Raw genomic sequence first — 22,282 nt, 5'->3', positions numbered from 1 at the left:
TGTAAGAATGAAGGAGTATTTCAATATGTTTGTTTTAGCTATGACCCTGATATGTTCCTACAGTGATCAAGATGGATCTGTCAGACACTATCACATAAAACAGACGCAGACATCAAAGAGACAGTACTATGTGGCAGAAAAACACCTATTTGATACTATCCCTGAACTCATCGAGTATCATGAGCACAATGCAGCAGGTACAGCGTAAATATGATTCTACCCAAATATTTGAAATACAAAACTCTGTTAGGTATGGATTGTAGATACATTTTAATTGCGGATCTAGATGGCACGAGAGTCCTAATCAGCAACACATGTGATAAAAGACTGTAGCCCTAATTACTTCAGTCTCCACAATGATTATTTCAAATGTCAACTTGGCAAAGTTGGTAACACTTTTACCTTTGGGTCAGAAGACTGTGAGCTCCATGTCAGGGTTTGAGCTCATATTTAAGCTGACATTTCAGGTATTACTGTTGCAGTACTGAATTGCTGGAGGTCCATCCTTTAGGTGAGTTATTAAACTAAGGCCTTGTCTGCCCTGTCCGGCTATTCGGTTGGATATTATGAATCTCATGGTTGTAAAGAGCACTAGGCAGTTTTCCTGGGAAACATTGCTTACTTAACTGACGCTGCTAATTCTAAGACTATGTGCTCATTCATCTCTTGTTCGCAACGTCTTGCCATGGTCAAAATGGCTGCTGCATTTTTTTATTCTTTCATGGGTTGTATGTGTCACTGAAGGGCAGCATTTGTTGCTTATCCAGAGTTGCCTTTGAGAAGGTGGTGGTGAGCTGCTTTCTTGAACTGTTGCAGTACACCTGGTGAGGGTACACCCACAGTGCTCTAGGGAAGGGAGTTCCAGGATTTTGACTCAGTGGGGGATGGTCAACATAGTTACAAGTCAGGATGGTGTGATGCTTGGAGAGGAACTTTCAGATAGTGCTGTTCCCATGTGTCCGCTGCCCTTGTCCTTCTAGGTGGTAGAGGTCACGGTTTGGAAGTTGTTGTGGAAGGAGCCTTGGTAAGTTGCTGCAGTGCATCATGTAAATGGTACACACTGCTGCTACTGTGTGTCGGTGGTGGAGGGAGTAAATGTTGAAGGTGGTGGATGGAGTGCCAATCAAGCGGGCTGCTTTGACCTGGTTGGAGTTAAGCTTCTTGAGTGTTGTTAGGGCTGTACTTATCTAGGCGAGTGGAGAGTATTCCAGCACACTCCTAACATGTACCTTGTATTTGGTGGATAGGCTTTGGAGAGTCAGGAGGTGAGTTACTTGCCACAGAATTCTCAGCCGTTGACTTTGTCTTGTAGCCACAGTAATTACTGTATATGATGGGTCCTCTTTAGTTTCTGGTCAGTGGTAATGTTGATGGTGGATTGGGGATTCAGTGATGGTAATGCTATTATAAAGGGGTGATGGTTAGATTCTCTCTTATTGGCGATGGTCATTGCCTGGGCACTTGTGTGGCACAAATGTTACTTGCCACTTTTCAGCCCAAGCCTGGATATTGTCCAGGTCTTGCTGCATTTGGATAAGGACTGCTTCAGTATCTGAGGAGTCGCGAATGGTGCTAAATGTTGTGCGATCATTAGCAAACATCCCCACTTCTGACCTTATGGTAGAAGGAAAGTCATTGATGAAGGAGCTGAAGATGGTTGGGCCTAGGACACTACCCTGAGGAACTCCTGCAGTGATGTCCTGGAGCTGAGATGATTGACCTCCAATAACCACAACTTTGTGCTTGGTATAACTTTACCAGTGGAGAGATTTCCCTCTGATTTCCATTGACTTCAATTTTGCTAGGGCGCCTTGGTGCCAAACTGGGTCAAAAGCTGCCTTGATGTCAAGAGCTCTCACCTCACCTCTTGAATTCAACTCTTTTGTCCATGTTTGAACCAAGGCTGTAATGAGGTCAGGAGCTGAGTGCCCCTGGTGAAGCCCAAACTGAGCATCGGTGAGCAGGTTATTATTGTGAAATGCAGCTTGAATGCACTATCGGGAATACCCTCCATCACTTCGTATTTGAATGCATAACACCCATCTCTGCACTTCAAAGTAATTTGTGGTCTGTGAAGCATTTGAAGTTGCAATCAGGTGTTTTGTAAATGCAAATCTTTTTTGTACTGCTATCCTTGGATATTCAATCATTGAAAGGTCATACATGGGACAGTCTGTCAGTTGTTCTCCATAGAAATCTAACAGCAGGTCTGATGTTTTAAAAGCTCCTTTTTATATTAAAAAGGAAACCCGAAATAGTTTTACAAAATCTAAAACATTGGTTTGACAAATTTGAAAACAATTATAATATTTAACAATTAGAAATACAATAGGAAAGATTTTTCTCTTTAGCGCTGTACATAAAGCATTGCATGGGTGGAGCTCAGTGACACCCAAGTTGGTTAGTTAGTGGCTTCTCACTGCTGCTTTTCTGGTGCTACTCTAGCTCATACCCCAAGTGATGTGGTGCCCAGTGCTTGGGAGCAAAAAACTGGAGGTGTCCCTAAAGCCAAGATCATTGGCTGATAAGGATGGTTTTGGCCTCAAAATATTTTATCAACAGGTTCTGCCCAGAAACACTAAGTACCATGCTTGAAGTATCTGGTATATTACAACAATGATTATACTTTGAAAGGGCTTTATTGGGTCCAAAGTGCTTTGGGATGTACTGAACTTGTGAAAGGGGCTATGTAAATGCAAGTTATTTGCTTGTATTAATTTTAATGGTAGGAAAAATCATCTGAATTCCCATGGAGTCCCAGCATGTAAAGTCCTTAAGACTAATGTGAGAGAAACGGAATTTTATACCAATTATCCAAGAAGACATGGAACAACAACACCACTAAAGGATTATCACAAACATTACTCAAAGCAGAACAATTTTTATTTGGTACTTCATCAGATTGATATCATTCTCCTAACCCTTACTTGATGTGGTGCTGTTGTATTGAATGCAAACGCTAGACATATAATGTAACCCACATTTGAATCTATGCTAATGTAATTTCCATGTTAGAAATTGAGGTGAGGAGAATCTACTTGTCTCAGGGATAACACTCCTGACTCTACCTGAGAAAGTTGCAGGTTCTAGATCTTCCCAGAGACTTGAGGGCATAATCTAGGTTAACACTTCAGTGCAGTACTGTGGGAGTTAAGCTGAAACTCTGCTCAGTTGGCCAAAGATCCCATGGCACTGCTGAAATATGAACAGTGTAAATCCACAAGTGTTCTGACCAACATTTATCTCTCAATGCACTAGTCAGCTTTCTCATTGGTATCATGCTGCCATATTGGCTGCCATATTGACCTATAAAGTAATAGTAGCCTCGACTAGTAACCCAGAGGTCAGGTGTTCATTAATTATGCAAAGGCAATTTGGGAAATTGAATTCAATAAAAACAGTAATTTGTTGGCTAGTATTGCAAAGGTTACCATAAAAGCTGCTGGATTGTCATAGAAACCCAACCACTTCATGCTTCAGGGCACAAGTCTGCTACCCTTATGCAATTTGGCCTACATGAGACACCATTCAGAAACTGCACTTGATTCTTAATGCCCTCAGCACTCGATGACAGGTGGACAATAAATATTGTCTTGCTGCATCACCCACATCGTAGGACAAAAATAATATGAACTTTAAAAGGTATTGCTTGACTGTGAAGCACTTGGGGCATTCTGAGGAATAATATTTCTTTTCATTTAATTGTGGTGATTTCTCATGCCATAACATAATGCAATAATGAACAATGATTATGCAAGAAATGAATGTACTGCTGGGTTTGGCTTGAACAGATAATGTTATTATTTTAACTGTACTTTACAAAACAAGCTTTTACATAAATCTGAGCATGATGATGAATAGAAATGAATCTGATTGGTGCAATAATAATCTTTGCATATTTATACCTTCTATTACATAACATTGCCTAGGCCTTGTCACAAGATTTCGTTATCCTGTTGGGCTAATGGGAAGATGCATTCCTGCAACAGCTGGCTTCAGCTATGGTACTGTCTGTTATTCTTTATATCACTGTATATAGATTTTACATTCTATTTCCCTTTCCATTAAGACAGTAAATATGAAAAGCGGACATGTTAAACAAAAACATTTGAGATTTAAATATTTACTAGCTAGTCATAGATAGTAAAGGTTATGTTTGAATGGAACAGTGCTTAGCCTGGCCTGCCTCCACCTCACTAATCTGTTTAATTAGGAACCTACAATGGACACGAAGCCAGTGTCAGCTCCCGTATGTAATCCTCCCTGTTCAGGTGATCCAATACAGCCAGTGGAAGGAAAAAGAAAATCTGCTCCTTCAACTTCCATGAAGATTATTCTTGAAAAATCTTTTGAAGTGTTAGAAGTTTGGAGTGTGGATTTCTGCTTGGATTCTCTGGCTCATCTTTCTTAACTGAAAGAGCCATGACTCTTCTGATGGATAAGTTTCCACTGTATGGAAATTCTCCCTAGATCTCATCCTCAGCATCTTCTACCACAAGTTCACAACCATTGTGTCTTTCAAGCCTTTCTTATCTCATTTGTTGATTGATGTTATGGGAGGCAGTGGCTTAATGGTATTGTCACTGGCCTAGTAATCCAGAGACCCAGGGTAATGTTCTGGGGACCTGGGTTCAAATCCCACCACAGTAGATGGTGGAATTTGAATTCAATAAAAATCTGGAATGAAACAATTGTCAATTATTGTAAAAACCCATCTGGCTCACTAATGTCCTTATCTAACCTGGCCTATATGTGACTTCAGACCCACAGCAATGTGGTTGAATCTTAAATGCCTGGTACCAAGATTATATGGAGTGCAGTAGTTCACTACCATCCCTCCCACGGGATAAATGTTGGCCTAGCCAGTGATGCCCACATCCAATGAATATAAAAAAGCATTTCAAGTTGTATCGTTCCCATGAAATTACTTTTTTAATACAAATAGGATGATGCCCTGAGATATTTTCATTTAGATACACTAGATAAATGCAAGTTGATGTTAGATGTTGAATTACTTAAAGTTGATTTTTCAAACAGAAAAATGGGAGATCAACAAATCTGAGTTGACTTTCATGAAAGAGCTGGGCAGTGGACAGTTTGGTGTGGTGCGTCTAGGAAAATGGAGAGCAACACATAAAGTAGCAATCAAAACCATTTCCGAAGGTTCAATGTCAGAAGAGGATTTTATCGAGGAAGCTAAGGTCATGATGTAAGTGTTATTAGTTGTATAGAAAAATCCAGGGATATGTGTGTGAAAAAGAAAGAAAGGAAGACATAGATGGGAAGTTTTCCATTCTGTGTCAGGACGTGTGTAGTAGGGCAGAACCTCCATCCACAAGAGTTTCGTACTGTTATCCTTGGACATTTTCCTAAGTTCGATCAATTTGCATTTTTCAGTTGTGCTTCCAGTGGTATTTCCGCCTTTGCCACGGACTGGAGAAATGAATCCAGCTCATGTGAATGATTCTATTCCTTGAGGAAAGATTTAAAATGTAAATTTTTCCACTTGCCCCTTGCAACACCATTAACATGCTGACATTATCAACACCAAGATTATTATAGAAATAATAACATTAAAGGCACTCCATCATTACCACTGAGATTGAATACACTCACTCATATTGGGACCAGCATATTCATATTTGGCAGTTCCCCTGCCAAATTTCCACCTCCGCACACCCTAATAATACCCCTGATGCAACATTATTAAATAGGAAAATGACCTCACAGTAGAAAGGTTTGTAGCAGATTCATTATGGGAATCAGAAAGGGGATACAGGGTCTAAAGACTGGAATGAAGATGACAGTCAGCTGGCAACTTCTGAACACAGTATGAACCAAGACTCAAGTCTACTTGGTATAAATAAATTAAATCTAGTGGCACTAATTTTGGATATTTAATAGGTTTCAGCATTTGCATTGGCTTTCTTATTCACACACAGTCTCATCAGTTGAATATGTACAGATTTATGTGGCCTTGGTAATATCTGCTCCCACACAGGTTTCACTTGGGATCAATATTAAACTGCTATAGTCTTTGGATAAAGTGATCCAATTTAAATTCACACATCAAAAAGAGTTTAAGAATGCTACGATTATTTCTAATTCAATACTGACATACGCTGCTCAAAATGACATTAAATCAATACTCTTCTTTCCTCAGGAGATTATCTCATACTAATTTAGTTCAACTTTATGGAGTTTGCTCACAAAAACAGCCAATCTGTATAGTTACTGAGTTCATGGAAAATGGATGTCTGCTCAATTATCTGAGACAGAGGCAAGGCCGACTTCACAAAGAAGCTTTACTGGGTATTTGTGAGGATGTGTGCGAAGGGATGGAGTACCTTGAGAGGAACCATTTCATTCATCGGGATTTGGTAAGCTTTCCTACTACAGTCAAAACTCCATTCAGGAGTATTAACCACCCCAGTTTATTAGGGTGCTATCTGTAGAATATCAGCATTTGTTACAATGACGCTCAGTTGTAGGTAAATTTGTGTGTGCCAAACAGTACTGTCACACATCGCTCTCACTTACGAAGATCCAGGATCATGCGTAGTTTAAATTACAGTTAGATCATAGAGTCATAGAGTTATACAGCACAGAAACAGGCCCTTCAGCCCACCGTGTCCATGCCAACCATCGAGCACCTATCTCTTGTAATCTCATTTTCCAGCACTTGGCCTGTAGCCCTATATGCTATGACGTTTCAAGTGCTCATCTAAATGCTTCTTAAATGTTGTGAGGGTTCCTGCCTCTACCACCCCCTCAGGCAGTGTGTTCAAGATTCCAACTATCCTCTGGGTGAGAAAGTTTTTCCTCAAATCCCCTCTAATCCTCCTGCCCCTTACCTTAAATCTAAGCCCCCTGGTTATTGACACCTCTGCTAAGGGGAAAAGTTTCTTCCTATCTACCCTACCTATCTATCAATGCCCCTTATAATTTTGTATACCTCTATAGGTCTCCCTTCAGCCTTCTATGCTCTAAGGAAAACAACCCTAGCCTATCCAGTCTCTCTTCATAGCTGAAATGCTCCAGTCCAGGCGATGTCCTCTGGTGAATCTCCTCTGCACCCTCTCCAGTGCGATCACATCCTTCCTATAGTGTGGTGATCAGAGGCAGTGGCATAGAGGTATTGTCACTGGATTAATATTCCAGAGACCCAGGGTAATGCTCTGGGGACCTGGGTTCAAATCCCACCAAGGCAGATGGTGAAATTTGAATTCAATAAGAACCTGGAATTGAAAGTCTGATGATGACCATGAAACCATTGCTGATTATTGTAAAAACCCATCTGATTCACTAATGTCCTTAAGAGAAGGAAATCTGCTGTCCTTACCTGATCTGGCCTACATGTTACTTCAGACCCACAGCAATGTGGTTAACTCTTAAATGCCCTCTGAACAAGGGCACTTAGGGATGGGCAAGAAATGCTGGCCTAGCCAGCAATGCCTACAACCCAAGAACAAATATAAACAAAAAAGAACTGCACACAGTACTCCAGCTGTAGCACAACTAGCATTTTACACAGCTCCAACATAACCTCCCTGCTCTTATACTCTATGCCTCAGCTAATAAAGACAAGTATCCCATATGCCTTCTTAACCACCTTATCTACCTGTGCTGCTGCCTTCAGGGATCTATGGACAAGTACACCAAGGTCCCTCTGATCCTCTGTACTTCCTAGGGCCTTACCGTTCATTATGTATTCCCTTGCTGTGTTAGTCCTCCCAAAATGCATCACCTTACACTTCTCAGGATTAAATTCCATTTGCCACTGCTCTGCCCACCTTACCAACCCATCTATATCATCCTGTAATCTAAGGCTTTCCTCCTCATTATTTACGACACCACCAATTTTCATATAATCTGCAAATGAAATAATATACTTTTAAATAATTTTCAGGTGAAATTTTCATCTGTATTACTATTTTAAATATAGGGGTGAAATTGTGCTGTGTTCTTTTAGTATTTGAGTACATTAACCATAAGACTATAAGATGTAGGAGCAGAAGTAGGCCATTCTGCCCATCGAGTCTGCTCCACCATGACTGATCTGATAATCCTCAACTCCACTTTCCTGCCTTTTCCCCATAACTCTTGATTCCCTTGCTGATTAAAAATCAGTCTATCTCAGCCTCGAATATATTTAATGACCCAGCCTCTACTGCGCTCTGTGGTAAAAAATTCCACAGATTGACTACCCTCTGAGAGAAGAAATTCCTCCTCATCTCTGTTTTAAATGGGCGGCCCCTTACTCTGAGATCATGCCCTCTGGTCCTAGACTCTCCCACAAGGGGAATCAACCTCTCAGCACTGTCCACTATCCACAACCCTGTCAAGCGCCCTAAGAATCTTATATGTTTCAATAAGGTCAATTCTTATTCTTCTAAATTCTAATGAGTACAGGCCCAACCTACTCAACCTCTCCTCATAAGAAAATCCATCCATACCCAGGATCAACTTAGTGAACCCTCCCTGGACTGGCTCCAATGCCAGTATATCTTTCCTTAGATAAGGGGACCAAAATTGTTCACGGTATTCTAGGTGTGGTCTAACTGGTGCCTTGTATAATTTTAGCAAAACTTCCCTATTTTTAAGACTTCCTTAATTTTAATGTTGGTGGATGTATACACATTCTAACTGGGGAAATCAGCATCTGTCATGCATCAAACCACTGCAGTGAGGTATAACATGGGTCAGGAACAGTCGCAAAGCTCCTTCGGAGTATTTCACTCAGTATTAACCTAATATTTAAATTCCAAATAGTCAGGAATTAGACATTTTATGTCTGTTTTATGCTTTCTGCTACCAGTAACAGTTGATCCCAATGGATCAGCAAGAACACAAGAACTAGGAGCAGGATAAGGCCATTTGGCCTCTCAAGCCTGCTCCGCCATTTGATAAGATCATGGCTGATCTGATTGTGGCCTCAACTCTACTTTCCTGTCTGAGCCCCCATAACTCTTATTGCATTGTCGATTAAAAATTTATCTAACTCAGCCTTGAATATATTCAATGACCCAGCCTCCACTGCTCTTTGGGGAAGAGGATTCCACAAACTAATGACCCTCTGAGAAAACATTTTCTCTGTCACTGCCTTAAATGGCGGATCCCTAATTTTTAAATGGTGTCCCCTGGTTCTACACTCCCCCACGAGGGGAAACATCTGCTCAGTATCCACCCTGTCAAGTCCTCTCAGGATCTTATATGTTTCAATAAGATCACCTCTCATTCTCCTGAACTCCAATGGGTATATGTCCAATCTTTCCTCATAACATAACCCTTTTATCCCAGGAATCAGTCAAGTGAACCTTCTCTGAACTGCTTCAAATGCAATTATTTCCTTTCTTAAGTAAGAAGACCAAAACTGTACACAGTACACCAGATGTGGTCTCACTAAGGCCTGTACAGTTTTAGCAACACTTCCCTACTTATATATTCCATCCCCCTTGCAATAAACGCCAACATTTCATTTGCCTTCCTAATCACTTGCTGTACCTGCATACTAACTTCTTGTGATTCATGTACCAGGACACCCAGATCCTCCTGTTCTGCAATCTCTCTCTATTTAAATAATATGCTGATTTTCTATTCTTCCAACCAAAGTGGATAAGTTCACATCATACTCCACCTGCCAAATTTTTGCCCACTCACTTAAATGATCTAAATTGCTTTGAAGACTCCTTATGTCCTTTTCACAACTTAATTTCCTACCTATCGTTGCATCATCAGCACATTTAGCTACCATACATTCGGTCCCTTCATCCAGTCATTGTTATAGATTGTGAATACTTGAGGACTGTAATGAACTTGATGTACCATCAGGTTTCTTACTTGAAAGAGATCGGGAAGAATTTTCCCCCCATTGGGGGGGAAGTTCAGGAGCGGGTGCGTGTGAGCGTGCCTCCGATCGGCGCCTCCGATCAGGGGCGCACTGCCATTTTATGTGGGCAGGCCAATTAAGGCCCGCCCAGCGTGACATCCACCAGAAAGCGCTATGCGCTCCCTGTGCGGATGGGGGGGATTCCCTAAGCTGAGAATGCGCTCTTTTGCATATGCGTGCGAAAGAGTGCACTCATCTCCCTGAGGCTAAGTGCTGCCTCAGGGAGATCGGCGCCAAATTCAAAAATGTGAAATATAGACAAATAAAATTTCCCTGACATGACCCCTCATGTGACACCATCACATGAGTTGGGACATGTCCATCACTTTGAATTAAACTTTGATTAAATTTTTAAAAACCTCCATGAAACCTCATCCCGCCCGTGGATGAGGTTTCATGCTTTCTCTGAAGCCTGCCATGGCTCTCGGTCCACTCACCAACCTTAAGGTTTAACTACTTCAATTAATTTTAAAATGGCCTCAATTGGCCATTGACAGGTCGGTGGGTGCACAGCTGATTCGGCTGCGCCCCCGCCAGCCTGAAAATTGAAATGACGTGGGGTGACGTTGGGAGTTCCACCCAACGCATCCCGTGTCATTTTACGCATCGGCAAGCAGGCCCCGCCCCCTGCTGGCCAAACTCAATATCCTGCCCATAAGAGCTCTTTTAGACAACATATATGAATCTACACAGGTCATGTGATTAAAGATTAAGTCTCTGAGGTGGATTTCTAATTTGGTTAGAGAAACATAGCTCTACCACTTGAGATTCTCCCACTGGATCAACATGATCAGGAACATCAGCATCAGGTACATCCTTAGAAAGTGGCAGTTCAGGGTTAGGCACTTCAACACAAACATCAGGTATGTCTATTCTAGGTTGATCTGCCACCTCAGGGATTATAGGTTCGACATCAATTCCAAGCAGAATGGATGGTTGTTGGCATGTCTCTCTACTCCTTAGATGGTCCACATGTATATGAACAATCCGGTCTTCCACTTCCACTTGATTCCAAGGGTCCAGTTTCAGAGTCAATTAAACCAGGAATCCAACTGGTTCCAAAATTCCACATGAAAACTGTATCTCTCACAGTAAATCTTCAAGCTTTGCTATGAATATCGTGATTCAATTTTTGATTACTCTGATTCTTCTCTACCTTCTCCTCTAAGTTTGGAAACACCAGATTTAACCTTGTACGTAGGCAGCATTTCAGATGGCATTGAACCCGTAGTTGCATGAGGAGTTGTACTATAATTGAGAAGAAAATGTGAAAGTTGAGTTTGTAGAGTACCTTCAGATAACTTCTTCATTCCTGATTTGAGGGTTTGCACCGCTCTTTCAGCTAAGCCATTTGATGAGGGATGATGTGGCGCTGTTTTAACAAGCTTAATTCCATTTAAACTCATGAATCTCTTAAATTCTGTACTAGTGAAGATTAGTCACCGATTAGTGACCGACTTCCAGTAGGCCATGTATGCTAAAACATTGGCACAGTTTTTTAATAGTTGTACACGATGTCGGTGATCTAACTTCATACATATCCATTCCTAAAAATGGACCTACATAGTCTATATGTGGTCTAACCCAGGGTGACCAGGCCACTCCCATGGATGCAGTGGAGCTGAAATGGGCAGCTTCTGTTGTTGCTGACACTGGAGACAGTGCTTGACCATGTTTTCAATGTCACTGTCAATGCCTGGCCATCAGACAGCTGCATGCAAGCATCTTCATCTTCAAAATGCCTGGATGTGCACTGTGAAGCTCTGTCAAGGTTGATTCTCCTCCTTGTGAAGGGATGACGACTCTTGCTCCCCACAACAAGATTCCATCTTGACAACTTAACTCTGTTTTATGGGTGTGGAATGGTCTTATCTCTTCAGGCACTGATGAATTCGACCATCCTTGCAATACCTGGTCTCGGACATTGGATCCCGGTTTGTCCAATTTCTAATTTGCTTCACACACACAAGCGAAGAGTCCAAAACATTCAGCACAAGCACAACTTCTTGTGGTACGGGAGCACATACAATGCTATCTGGTAACAGAAGATGACTGAGTGTGTCTGCATTTGCAATATGCACACCAGGATGGTGCATAAAGGTACACTCATACGCTGATAATATCAAAGCCCAATGTTGAATTCTTGCTGAGGCAGAATGGCTTTATCCTCACTGAATAAACCCATTAATGGTTTATGGTCCGACACTATGGTGAAATGTCGCCCATGCAGTTGCTGATGGAATTTCTTCACTCTGAATACTACTGATACTCAAGTTGTGAATAACCCTTCTCGCCTGCAGAGGGGGTTCAGTAAACATAGCCGATTGACCTTTCGGAACCATCTTCCATCCTAGAAACATAGAAAATAGGAGCAGGATTAGGTCATTCGGCCCTTAAAGCCTGCTCCACCATTCAATATGATCGTGGCTGATCCTTTATCTCAACGCTATACTCCTGCTCTCTCCCCATGTCCCTTGACGCCTTTAGAGTCCAGAAATCTATCTATTTCCTTCTTAAATATATTCAGTGGCTTGGCCTCCACAGCCCCCTGTGGTCGAGAATTCCATAGGTTCACCACCCTCTGAGTGAAGAAGTTTCTCCTGATCTCAGTTCTAAATGGCATACCCTGTATTCTGAGATTGTGACCCCTTGTTCTAGACCCCCCCAACCAGAGGAAACATCATCCCTTATTCCAGTCTGCCCATCCCTGTCAGAATTTTATACGTTTCAATGAGATCTCCTCTCAATCTTCTAAACTCCAGTGGATACAGGCCTAGCTGGCCCAATCTCTCCTCATATGATAATCCTGTCATCCCAGGAATCAGTCTGGTGAACCTTTGCTGCGCTCCCTCTATGACAAGTATATCCTTTCTTCGGTAAGGAGACCAAAACTGCACACAATACTCCAGGTGTGGTCTCACCAAGGTCCTGTATAGCTGCGTGATAACACAGCTCCCACATCGTAAGGAGATGCATCACAGGTTAATATTAATTCTTTTGAAGGTCATAATGTACTAGTAGACATGATGAATGTAGAAGCTTCTTAACTTTTATGAAGGCTCCTTCTTGTTGCGAATTCCATGAACAAGAATGGTTCTTTTTCAATACTAAGTGTAAAGATGCTAACACTTGACAAGTTTGGCAAGAAGTGACCATAATAATGTATCACTCCCAAAAAAAGACTTGAGTTTAGTGACACTGGAAGGAGAGGGTGCCTCTTTGATTGCCCTGACTTTCTCCTCTACTCTAATGCAACTCCTTGGCATCCACTTGGTGCCCCAAGTAAGTGACTTCTGGCACTTGCAATGTACATTTTTCTTTCTTCAACTGTACACCAGCTTCCAAAAATCTTCTTAAAACCTTTTCTAGGTTGCCCAAATGTTCAGCTTCCGTTGACCCTGTGATCAGGACATCACCCAGGTATACTACTACTCAGGGAAGTCTGAGAAATAAAAATTCCACGGCCCTTTGGAAGATTGTACATGCAGATGGTACTCCTGTATATTAATACAGGCCTTTGTGCATGTTGATAGTAATAAAAACCCTCCAGATATGCTGTCCAGCTCTAGCTGTTGGTATGCATGGCTCATGTCCAGTTTGGTGTAGGACTTTCCTCCAGCTAACTTTGCATGCAAGTTTTCTATCCTTGAGATAGGATATTTATCTAGTTTGGCTGCCTTGTTCACAGTCAATTTGTAGTCCCCACAAATGCAGATATTTTGATCAGGTTTCATCACAGGGACTATGGTCGCTACCCATTCTGAAAATTGGACTGGCTGGATTATGCCTAGCTTCTCTAAGCGGCACAATTCTGCATCCACCTTCTCCTTTAGGGCATAAGGCTCAGGTCTGGCCTTAAAGAACCAGGGTGTCACCTCGAATCGACATATATTTTTGCTTGTAAACCTTTTATCTTTCCCAAATCGTCACAAAGTACACTGTCGCATTTCCTTAACAGCTCAGGAATTCCTTCTGTTCTCACTTGAAATATTTCTGACCAGTTGAGCTTAATATTTATGTAACCAATCGCAGCCCTGAAGACCAGGCCCTTCACCTGTCACTACGTTGACTGGAAGCTGGGCTGTCTGTTGCCTGTAGGACACAGGTGCTGTGGCGATGCCCTTTGCCTGTATTGACTCTCCAGTGTACATCTTCAGCTAAGCCGTGGTTTGCTCCAGATTCAGTGTCTGGGTACCTCCATTTAGGTATTTAAATGTGTGTTCCCCCACCACTATGGTCAAGGCTCCCATGTCTACGTCCATGACTAGAGGATTTCCATTTACTTGAAGGGTGACGGTTATGGGTTCAGTTTTTACTGCTTTGACATTGTATAGGGAACAGATATCAGTATCGGCAGCTTCTGGTTCAGTTATAATGTGCACTTCAATCATCTTGGTCTGCTGTCTGATGGGCTGTCTCGATTTTGCCCTGCATTGCTTTATTACATACCCTTTTTTGTGGCAGTAATAGTATTCTGCATCCTTGAATCTGCAGGTGTCTGGTATGTGGTTACCACCACATCTGTAGCAGATTAACTTCGGAGTCGCTGCTGAAATGCTTCACTAGGCCTTTTCATTTTTCGAGCAGCAGAGACTGTCTCGCTTCGGTGCTGTCTCTCTGGCTTTCACACCACACCCGGCATTAGGTTCCCTTCCCAACTGAAGAACAGTGCCATGTTGCACATTCTGTAAAGCCTGTGAGTCTCTCGCAGCACTTTCCATTGCTAGCGCTATTTCCACTTCAAATCGATGTTAACTTCTGTAAGTAAACAGCACTGAATGGCATCGTCGTGAATGCCACAAATCAACACGTCCTGCAACATATCATTGAGTGTATATCCGTAGTCGCAGTGCTCAGTCAACTGCTTCAACTTTGCTAAAATAAGTTCCGATGGACTCTCCTGGGGTCTTTACACTGGATTTAAACTTAAACATCTGCATTATTACCAATGGCTTCAGCTGAAAATGCGCCTTTCTGAGGTCTACTCATTGTTAAAAGATTTAGAATTGGGCACGTTCGGGACCATCAGACTGCAAATGAGGATATATGTCTACCACAAACACTTAAAAGGGTCGCTTTCTGATTCTTCTCTGCGATTATTCCATGCGCCACAAAATAAAAACCTAGGCGCTCTATGTACTGGCTCCAGTCTTCCATGGATGCTTCTTAAGGGTCGATTCTGCCGAAGAGTGGCATGAATGGTGAGCATACTTTTCTTTCTTTCCTTAAGAACTGATGTACTCACATTCACGAGGCGAGGTGCAATGTCAGAGCTATTTTACCCTCGTCACCAAATGTAATGAACTTGATGTACTGGACGGATTTCTTACTTGAAACAGATAACTTAATTACAGAGATAAAAACAAAAAACTACTGCGGATGCTGGAAATCCAAAACAAAAACAAAATTACCTGGAAAAACTCAGCAGGTCTGGCAGCATCGGCGGAGAAGAAAAGAGTTGATGTTTCGAGTCCTCATGACCCTTCAGCAGAACTGAGTGAAGTTAGGAGAGGGGTGAAATATAAGCTGGTTTAAGGGAGGGTGGGGGGGTGGGGGGGGGTGGTGGAGAAGTTGTGATACAGATGATCAAAAGATGTTACAGACAAAGGAACAGGGAGGTGTTAAAGGTGGTGATATTATCTAAGAGAATGTGCTAATTAAGGATGGATGGCAGGACACTCAAAGTACAGCTCTAGTGGGGGTGGGGTGGAAAGACTGACAGGGTATTATAGTTATAGATTTGAAAATAATGGAAATAAGGGGGAAAAGAAAAATCCAAATAAATTATTGGAAAAAACAAAAGGGAGGGGGAAGAAACGGAAATGGGGGTGGAGATGGGGGAGGGAGTTTAAGATCTAAAGTTGTTGAATTCAATATTCAGCCCGGAAGGCTGTAAAGTGCCTAGTCAGAAGATGAGGTGCTGTTCCTCCAGTTTGCGTTGGGCTTCACTGGAACAATGCAGCAAGCCAAGGACAGACATGTGGGCAAGAGAGCAGAGTGGAGTGTTAAAATGGCAAGTGAGGGGGAGGTTTGGGTCTTTCTTGCAGACAGACCGCAGGTGTTCTGCAAAGCGGTCGCCCAGTTTGCGTTTGGTCTCTCCAATGTAGAGGAGACCGCATTGGGAGCAACGAATGCAGTAGACTAAGTTAGGGGAAATGCAAGTGAAATGCTGCTTCACTTGAAAGGAGTGTTTGGGCCCTTGGACGGTGAGGAGAGAGAAAGTGAAGGGGCAGGTGTTGCATCTTCTGCGTGGGCATGGGGAGGTGCCATAGGTGGGTTTGAGGAGTAGGGGGTGATGGAGGAGTGGACCAGGGTGTCCCGGAGGGAACGATCCCTACGGAATGCCGCCAGGGGGGGTGAAGGGAAGATGTGTTTGGTGGTGGCATCATGCTGGAGTTGGCGGAAATGGCGGAGGATGATCCTTTGAATGCGGAGGCTGGTGGGGTGATAAATGAGGACAAGGGGGACCCTATCATGTTTCTGGGAGGGAGGAGAAGGCGTGAGGGCGGATGCGCGGGAGATGGGCCGGACACGGTTGAGGACCCTGTCAACGACCGTGGGTGGAAAACCTCGGTTAAGGAAGAAGGAGGACATGTCAGAGGAACTGTTTTTGAAGGTAGTATCATCAGAACAGATGCGACGGAGGCGAAGGAACTGAGAGAATGGGATGGAGTCCTTACAGGAAGCGGGGTGTGAGGAGCTGTAGTCGAGGTAGCTGTGGGAGTTGGTAGGCTTGTAATGGATATTGGTGGACAGTCTATCATCAGAAATTGAGACAGAGAGGTCAAGGAAGGGAAAGGAAGTGTCAGAGATGGACCATGTGAAAATGATGGAGGGGTGGAGATTGGAAGCAAAAGAGCATGAAGCCGCACCGAAGTAATCATCGATGTACCGGAGAAAGAGTTGTGGGAGGGGGCCGGAGTAGGACTGGAACAAGGAATGTTCCACATACCCCATAAAGAGACAGGCATAGCTGGGGCTAATTAATTACAGAGCTCTTTTAGAAGCTACATGCTTGAACCAGGTCCACGTTTAGAAAGCTCCGCCCCTCGGATTACCTGCACTTAGAGCTCATTCGTCAGTACAGTCATGTGACCCCTAAAGGCTGTAGGAAAGGTTACAATCACTAACAGGTCCCAGCACTGATCCCTGTGGCACTCCACTCGTCATATCTCGCCAATCCGAAAATGATCCATTTATCCCTATTCTGTTTCCTGTTAGCTAATCAATCTTCTAACAATGCTAATATGTTACCCCCTACACCATGAGCTCTTATTTTGAGTAGTATTCTTTGATGTGGCATCTTATTGAATGCCTTCTGGAAATGCCTTTAGAAAGATTACACTAAGGACAAGCCCCAGAACTTTGTAAATGTTTGGAAATACTGAGTGCTTGAAAAAGCATTGAATTTGTCTAGCTATGAGAAAGAAGAACATAGCAGCATCTAATGGGTTATATTAACGAAGAAAAAATAGTTTTTGTGCCTGTGAGCTATTAAATTGCAGTCAGATAGATTTTCCTGTTCCTACTACACCTGCCACATTATACCACCCAGGCAAAACACATAGAACAAAATCAAATGATGAGTATCACATGTCTGTAAGGGAGGCCCTCTTGCTGATTTTCCATCCATTAATTTAAATGAATGGGAAATTCTCTGAGCTCCCATCTGGGCATGTGCTTCTTCCTGTCCTTTTCTCTTTGAGCCCTGTAAGTACAAGCAACCCAGATATATGAGCAGGAAAATATGGCCCAAAATGCCCATCATCACCATGTCAAACATGCAGAATGTTGAATGAAAGTACAGTTATTGCATACCAATAGCTTGCAGTACAGCATTATTTCAGGAAAATATTGATGTGATACTGTTCCAAATTCCTCATTTGTATCTAATTTACAGTTCCAGAAACATATGGCTTACAGTGCTACACAAACATATACTTTGAAATATTTTCAAAGCAAAATCTAAGGATACCATTCCTGAACTAAGAAGAGTTGCCTGCTTCAATAAGATTCTTTTTTCATTAAAAAATTAAAGCATATTTTAGCAGTAAAACACAAGGAGAAAGAGCCTTCAATATTTAAATATGGCTTGGCCATTCCATCTTATATAGCAATTAAAATGGTGCCTTTGGCACGATTTTTCAGAAACCAGCTTAAATCTATGAATGATACCTAATAGGTATCTATAACTGTGCAGCAAATTATAAAGCTGCCTGTTCTCTTCACTGGAACTGTTGAGTTACAGGTGCATGACAAAATACAAAGCCAGCTGTTAGGTCCACTGTTCTTTAAAACAATACTCAGTATGAACTAGATTCTCCTTTCAGTTCAAGTTCGCATACCTCAAGGTCAAAAGGTTGTGGGTTCAAGCCCCCCACTCCAAAACTTGAGCACATAATCTCAGCTCACACTTCAGTGCAGTACTGAAGGAGTGCTGCACTATTAGAGGTACAGTCCTTAGATGAAACTTATAAGCCATTGTATGCAAGTGTCATAGCAGCTATCGTAATACAGATTTAACTGCCTTAACAAAGTATAAATCTGTTAATCAACATGGAATTAATCTCTTGCCTTGTTATTTCTTCTTATAACTAGGCTGCCAGAAACTGCTTAGTGGGTGACAAGAATGTTGTGAAAGTATCTGATTTTGGAATGGCAAGGTAATTTGTTTCTCAAATATGGATTTGAAAATTTAATTTAAAATTTCTTTAAGATTACCATTGTTAATTGAACGTTAACTGACACTATTTCATATTCTTGGGGTCTTCATGGAACCTTTGTTAGGGAGTAATCTCAACAAGGATTTCATAAATTGCTGAAATGCAGTCATTTTGTGGTCATCTGAAGCATGAGATGAGATTGTTGTTCTCTTACATACATGTTTTATAGTAGTTCATAAAATAGAAATCAAATTTTGTTTTGTCATCAGTTTCACTGGGCAATGTGTTTCATGTATTTTTTCGTGTAATTTTATCCTTGTTTGATGATTACAATTATGGAAGCAAGGTAGAGTGCTTTAAACTAGCAACCTAGGGACCAAGGCCGTGCCAGATTTCGGATCTTGCCAGTTTTTGGGCAGTTTGGGTTGGGCGGTTTGGTCTGGATTGGGTCAGGTCAAGGGTTGATTGCACCATTTGGAGTGTGGGTAAAAGTAGGCGTGCAAAGCCGACAACTAGTTGGCGCACCATTGTGCCAATGCAGCACCTAGCTCAATAAGCCAGTAAGTTATTTTACTCATCTAACACCAATAAAAATTCATACATGACAGCTTAAAAAATTGCTTGGCTTTCAAACATCACCAGGTTTAGGATAGCTGGATTTGGGAAATGAATGGTTGGAAATAATACTTGATACAGTAAATTATCAGCTCATAAAAATGTCCATTATAAACAAACTAGCTGCTTACCTTTCAACTGAGCAAGACAGTTTGTAACCCACCAAGTCACTTATATGTTTTACAGGTATTGATTTACTAGACACCTTTTGGCCTAAAAAGATATTGCAAATCAATAGCCCAGAAATTCAAGCATACTGAAAATGGGAGGGCTGGAGACAGGGTGCCTGCTCATGTGTTCCCAGGAAACATGTTAAATTTGGGCTGGAGCCTCACTCAAATGATTGAGTTGTGTAGCCAGCGCTATTCATGCTAGTCATTGGCTGTATGCCTGATTTGTTTCATATTTCCCTTTGCAACACCTTGGGACCTTTCACTATCTTAAAGGTATTATATAAATGCAAGTTGTTGTTCCTGTGTGTGCTGTTTATTCATAATAAAGTACACATACCCATCTCTGGGCACTCAATGGTATACTCTCAGATGTGGTGTCTGTCTGTAAATGTAGATGTTGATGCAGGCAGATGTAGACCGGATGTTACTTTGAAAGCCTCCTTCCTGAGAAACTTTTCAGCTGTGGGTAACCTGAAGGTAATAGGTGTTCATGATGGTATAATTGCTGGCTGCTATGGGTTCAGAACATCAGTGCCAAAAGCAAACTACAAATTATTGTTAAGTAATAAGATTTGTAAGCTTAATGATAATGCCACCTCAAAAGAGTAACCTGATCAGCTCTGGTCTACTAACATTTAGTAGAAAATAACAACTGCGCAGTTGCTGATTTTGTGAAAGAAAGTGACTTCTGTACCAGATAACATAACAATAGAGGAACAAGAGCCTAGAATAGTTTTTACTTGTTCTTGTTCCGGCAAAGCCATATTTATTGTGCATTCCTTTATGACACGAGAAAGTGCTGGTCGAACTTCTCCTTGAGCTGCTGCCAACTCCTTGTCCCACAAAAGTGTTTAGATAGAAAATTCCAGGATCTTGAAACAATTACAATGAAGAAGCTGTCAGGATTGTATGTTACTTGGAGGCAATCTTGGGGGTGCTGGTGTTATTACGATGGTGTTGATCTTGTCTTTCCTGTAGTAAAGTTTGTGGAACTGAGAGGTGCTGTCAAAATAACCTTCATGAGTTGAGTACATGCTGTAGATAGTGCACACTGTGGCCACAGCACCAGTGATGGAAAGGTAGGCATTGAGTCCAGGTGTGCTCCCCATCTCCCAACTCCACAGTTTTCCCCCTAACCTCCTGTTGCCTGTTCCAACCCTCCCCTGCACCTTACCTGATGGCCATTGCCTTTGAGGCAGGTGACCTGAAATTCATTTATCTCGAGGGGATAAGGTATCTGTGGAGGTGATGGCATGCTTCAAAGATTTGGGTGAGGCCTACGGTCCAATTTCATGCCTACCTTGGATCTCTCTGTTTGAGTGGGCAGAGTCTGGTTAAGCCAGAACAATTTCTGCTCCAATTTGTCTGCCATAGATAAGTTGATGAGGATGAGTTGGGCAATGTCACACAAATACTTAACATGAGCATGTTAAACATGTCTCAGTGTAATATAAATGAAGACAAATAATCATTGAAAATAAACTAGACATTGTTCTATTTGAAAATAGCAAAAGAATTTGATGCAAGTCCCTTAAGAGCTTGTACAATAATGTCTCATACTGCTTCTACTCTGAATTTTAACAAGTTGGAAACAACACTTCATTGGTAGATTCAACTCCACCAACTCACCACATTCTTCAATTCCTTCTCCAAAAAGAAATCAAATTGTCTCTTAAACCTACTTATTCTACTTTGTTTCCTTCAGTAGAGGTAACAATAGCCTGTTTTGTACATAGGTACAAAAATAAAGTCATTTATTAGACATCCTGGCATTGAATTCCCAGTTATCCACAGTAACTTAGGCAGAAGGTCAGTGAAAACCCTGGACAAATTACCAAAACATTGGCTAGTGCAGGGGATATGATTGATTTAAAGGGAATTTGGGACTGCCAAAAGGAAAGAAATCAAGGCCAGGATTTTTCAGTCGTCATGTGGGGGTGGGCCGACATGCCGGCATGTAAAATGATGCACGATGTGGTCGAGCATGTGTCCTGATGTCATCGCACTGTCTCATGATGTTTCATTTGACGTGCGTGCACTGGAGTCGGCAGCATGCCCGCCGATATTTAGAAGTCCTATTAAGGCCATTAAGGAAGTAATTAAGGTCAACTTTACGCTGCCCTGGGAAGGCGAAAATGCCAAGCGGCCTTTACGTTTTTTAGGAAACCTCATCCACGAACAGGATGAGGTTTCCTAAAGCTTTTATGAATTAAATTTAAAAATTTCTGAACTATAAAAACATGTCCCAACTCATGTGACATGTGAAGCAGCTCCTTGACATGTGACATGTGAAGCAGCTCCTTGACATGTGACATGTGAAGCAGCAGATTGAAGCGCTCTTTCGCGTGCATGCGCGTGGAAGAGCGCTGGCCCCGACTCTCCCTCCTCCCCACACCTGCACAGGTGGTGCTGAGTGCTACCGCTCGCACCTTAATTGGCATGCCCGTGTAAAATGGCGGCGCGGAGCCGATCATGCACAACAGTCGACTCCGCGACCGCCCCTGCCTGCTCCAGCCGAGCCCACCTGAGGCGGGAAAAATTCAGGCCCAAGTCTGTAAAGGGTAGAACAACACCAGATGAAATGTACTATGTGAATATGGTTGTAAGATCTGTACATTGGTGACATTATTTGGCATGTTGTTTCTGTATGTTATCAAAATAGCTAAAGGTGAAGTTGAAAGATATTTGTTGATGTTAGCACTTGGCAGTCAACATATCAAGATTAATGACATTAGTAACTCGCTTTGCATCTTAATAATTTTGCTCAATCTGTATTAAACTAAAAGAATTATTTTCATATTAAGTGTCAGGACTGTGCACTTAGAGACACCACAACTGAAGAAGTGTAATTTGAAAAAAAATAATTTGAGTTTCAGATATAACCTGATCTGATATGTAATTGATTTCCTTTCCAAACAATTTTTCTTGTCAGTTAAACATCT

General features: G+C 42.0%; 1 protein-coding gene across 2 annotated transcripts in view; it reads left to right on the top strand.

The window, feature by feature from the left end:
* LOC144683834 (tyrosine-protein kinase TXK-like) overlaps window positions 1-22,282 on the top strand; it is a 73,750-nt gene that overhangs the window by 39,351 nt on the left and 12,117 nt on the right. For both annotated transcript variants that reach the window (XM_078547328.1, XM_078547319.1), the window contains exons 8-12: window positions 64-197; window positions 3,930-4,004; window positions 5,038-5,209; window positions 6,164-6,380; window positions 18,488-18,552. In XM_078547328.1, coding sequence (XP_078403454.1) covers window positions 64-197; window positions 3,930-4,004; window positions 5,038-5,209; window positions 6,164-6,380; window positions 18,488-18,552 — 663 coding nt within the window. The remainder of the gene's footprint in view (window positions 1-63; window positions 198-3,929; window positions 4,005-5,037; window positions 5,210-6,163; window positions 6,381-18,487; window positions 18,553-22,282) is intronic.

This window comes from Cetorhinus maximus, chromosome 1 (genome assembly GCF_964194155.1).
Source record: "Cetorhinus maximus chromosome 1, sCetMax3.hap1.1, whole genome shotgun sequence".
Taxonomy (NCBI): domain Eukaryota; kingdom Metazoa; phylum Chordata; class Chondrichthyes; order Lamniformes; family Cetorhinidae; genus Cetorhinus; species Cetorhinus maximus.
Note: the sequence above shows the minus strand (reverse complement) of the source record. Positions and strands in the feature narration are given on the sequence as shown.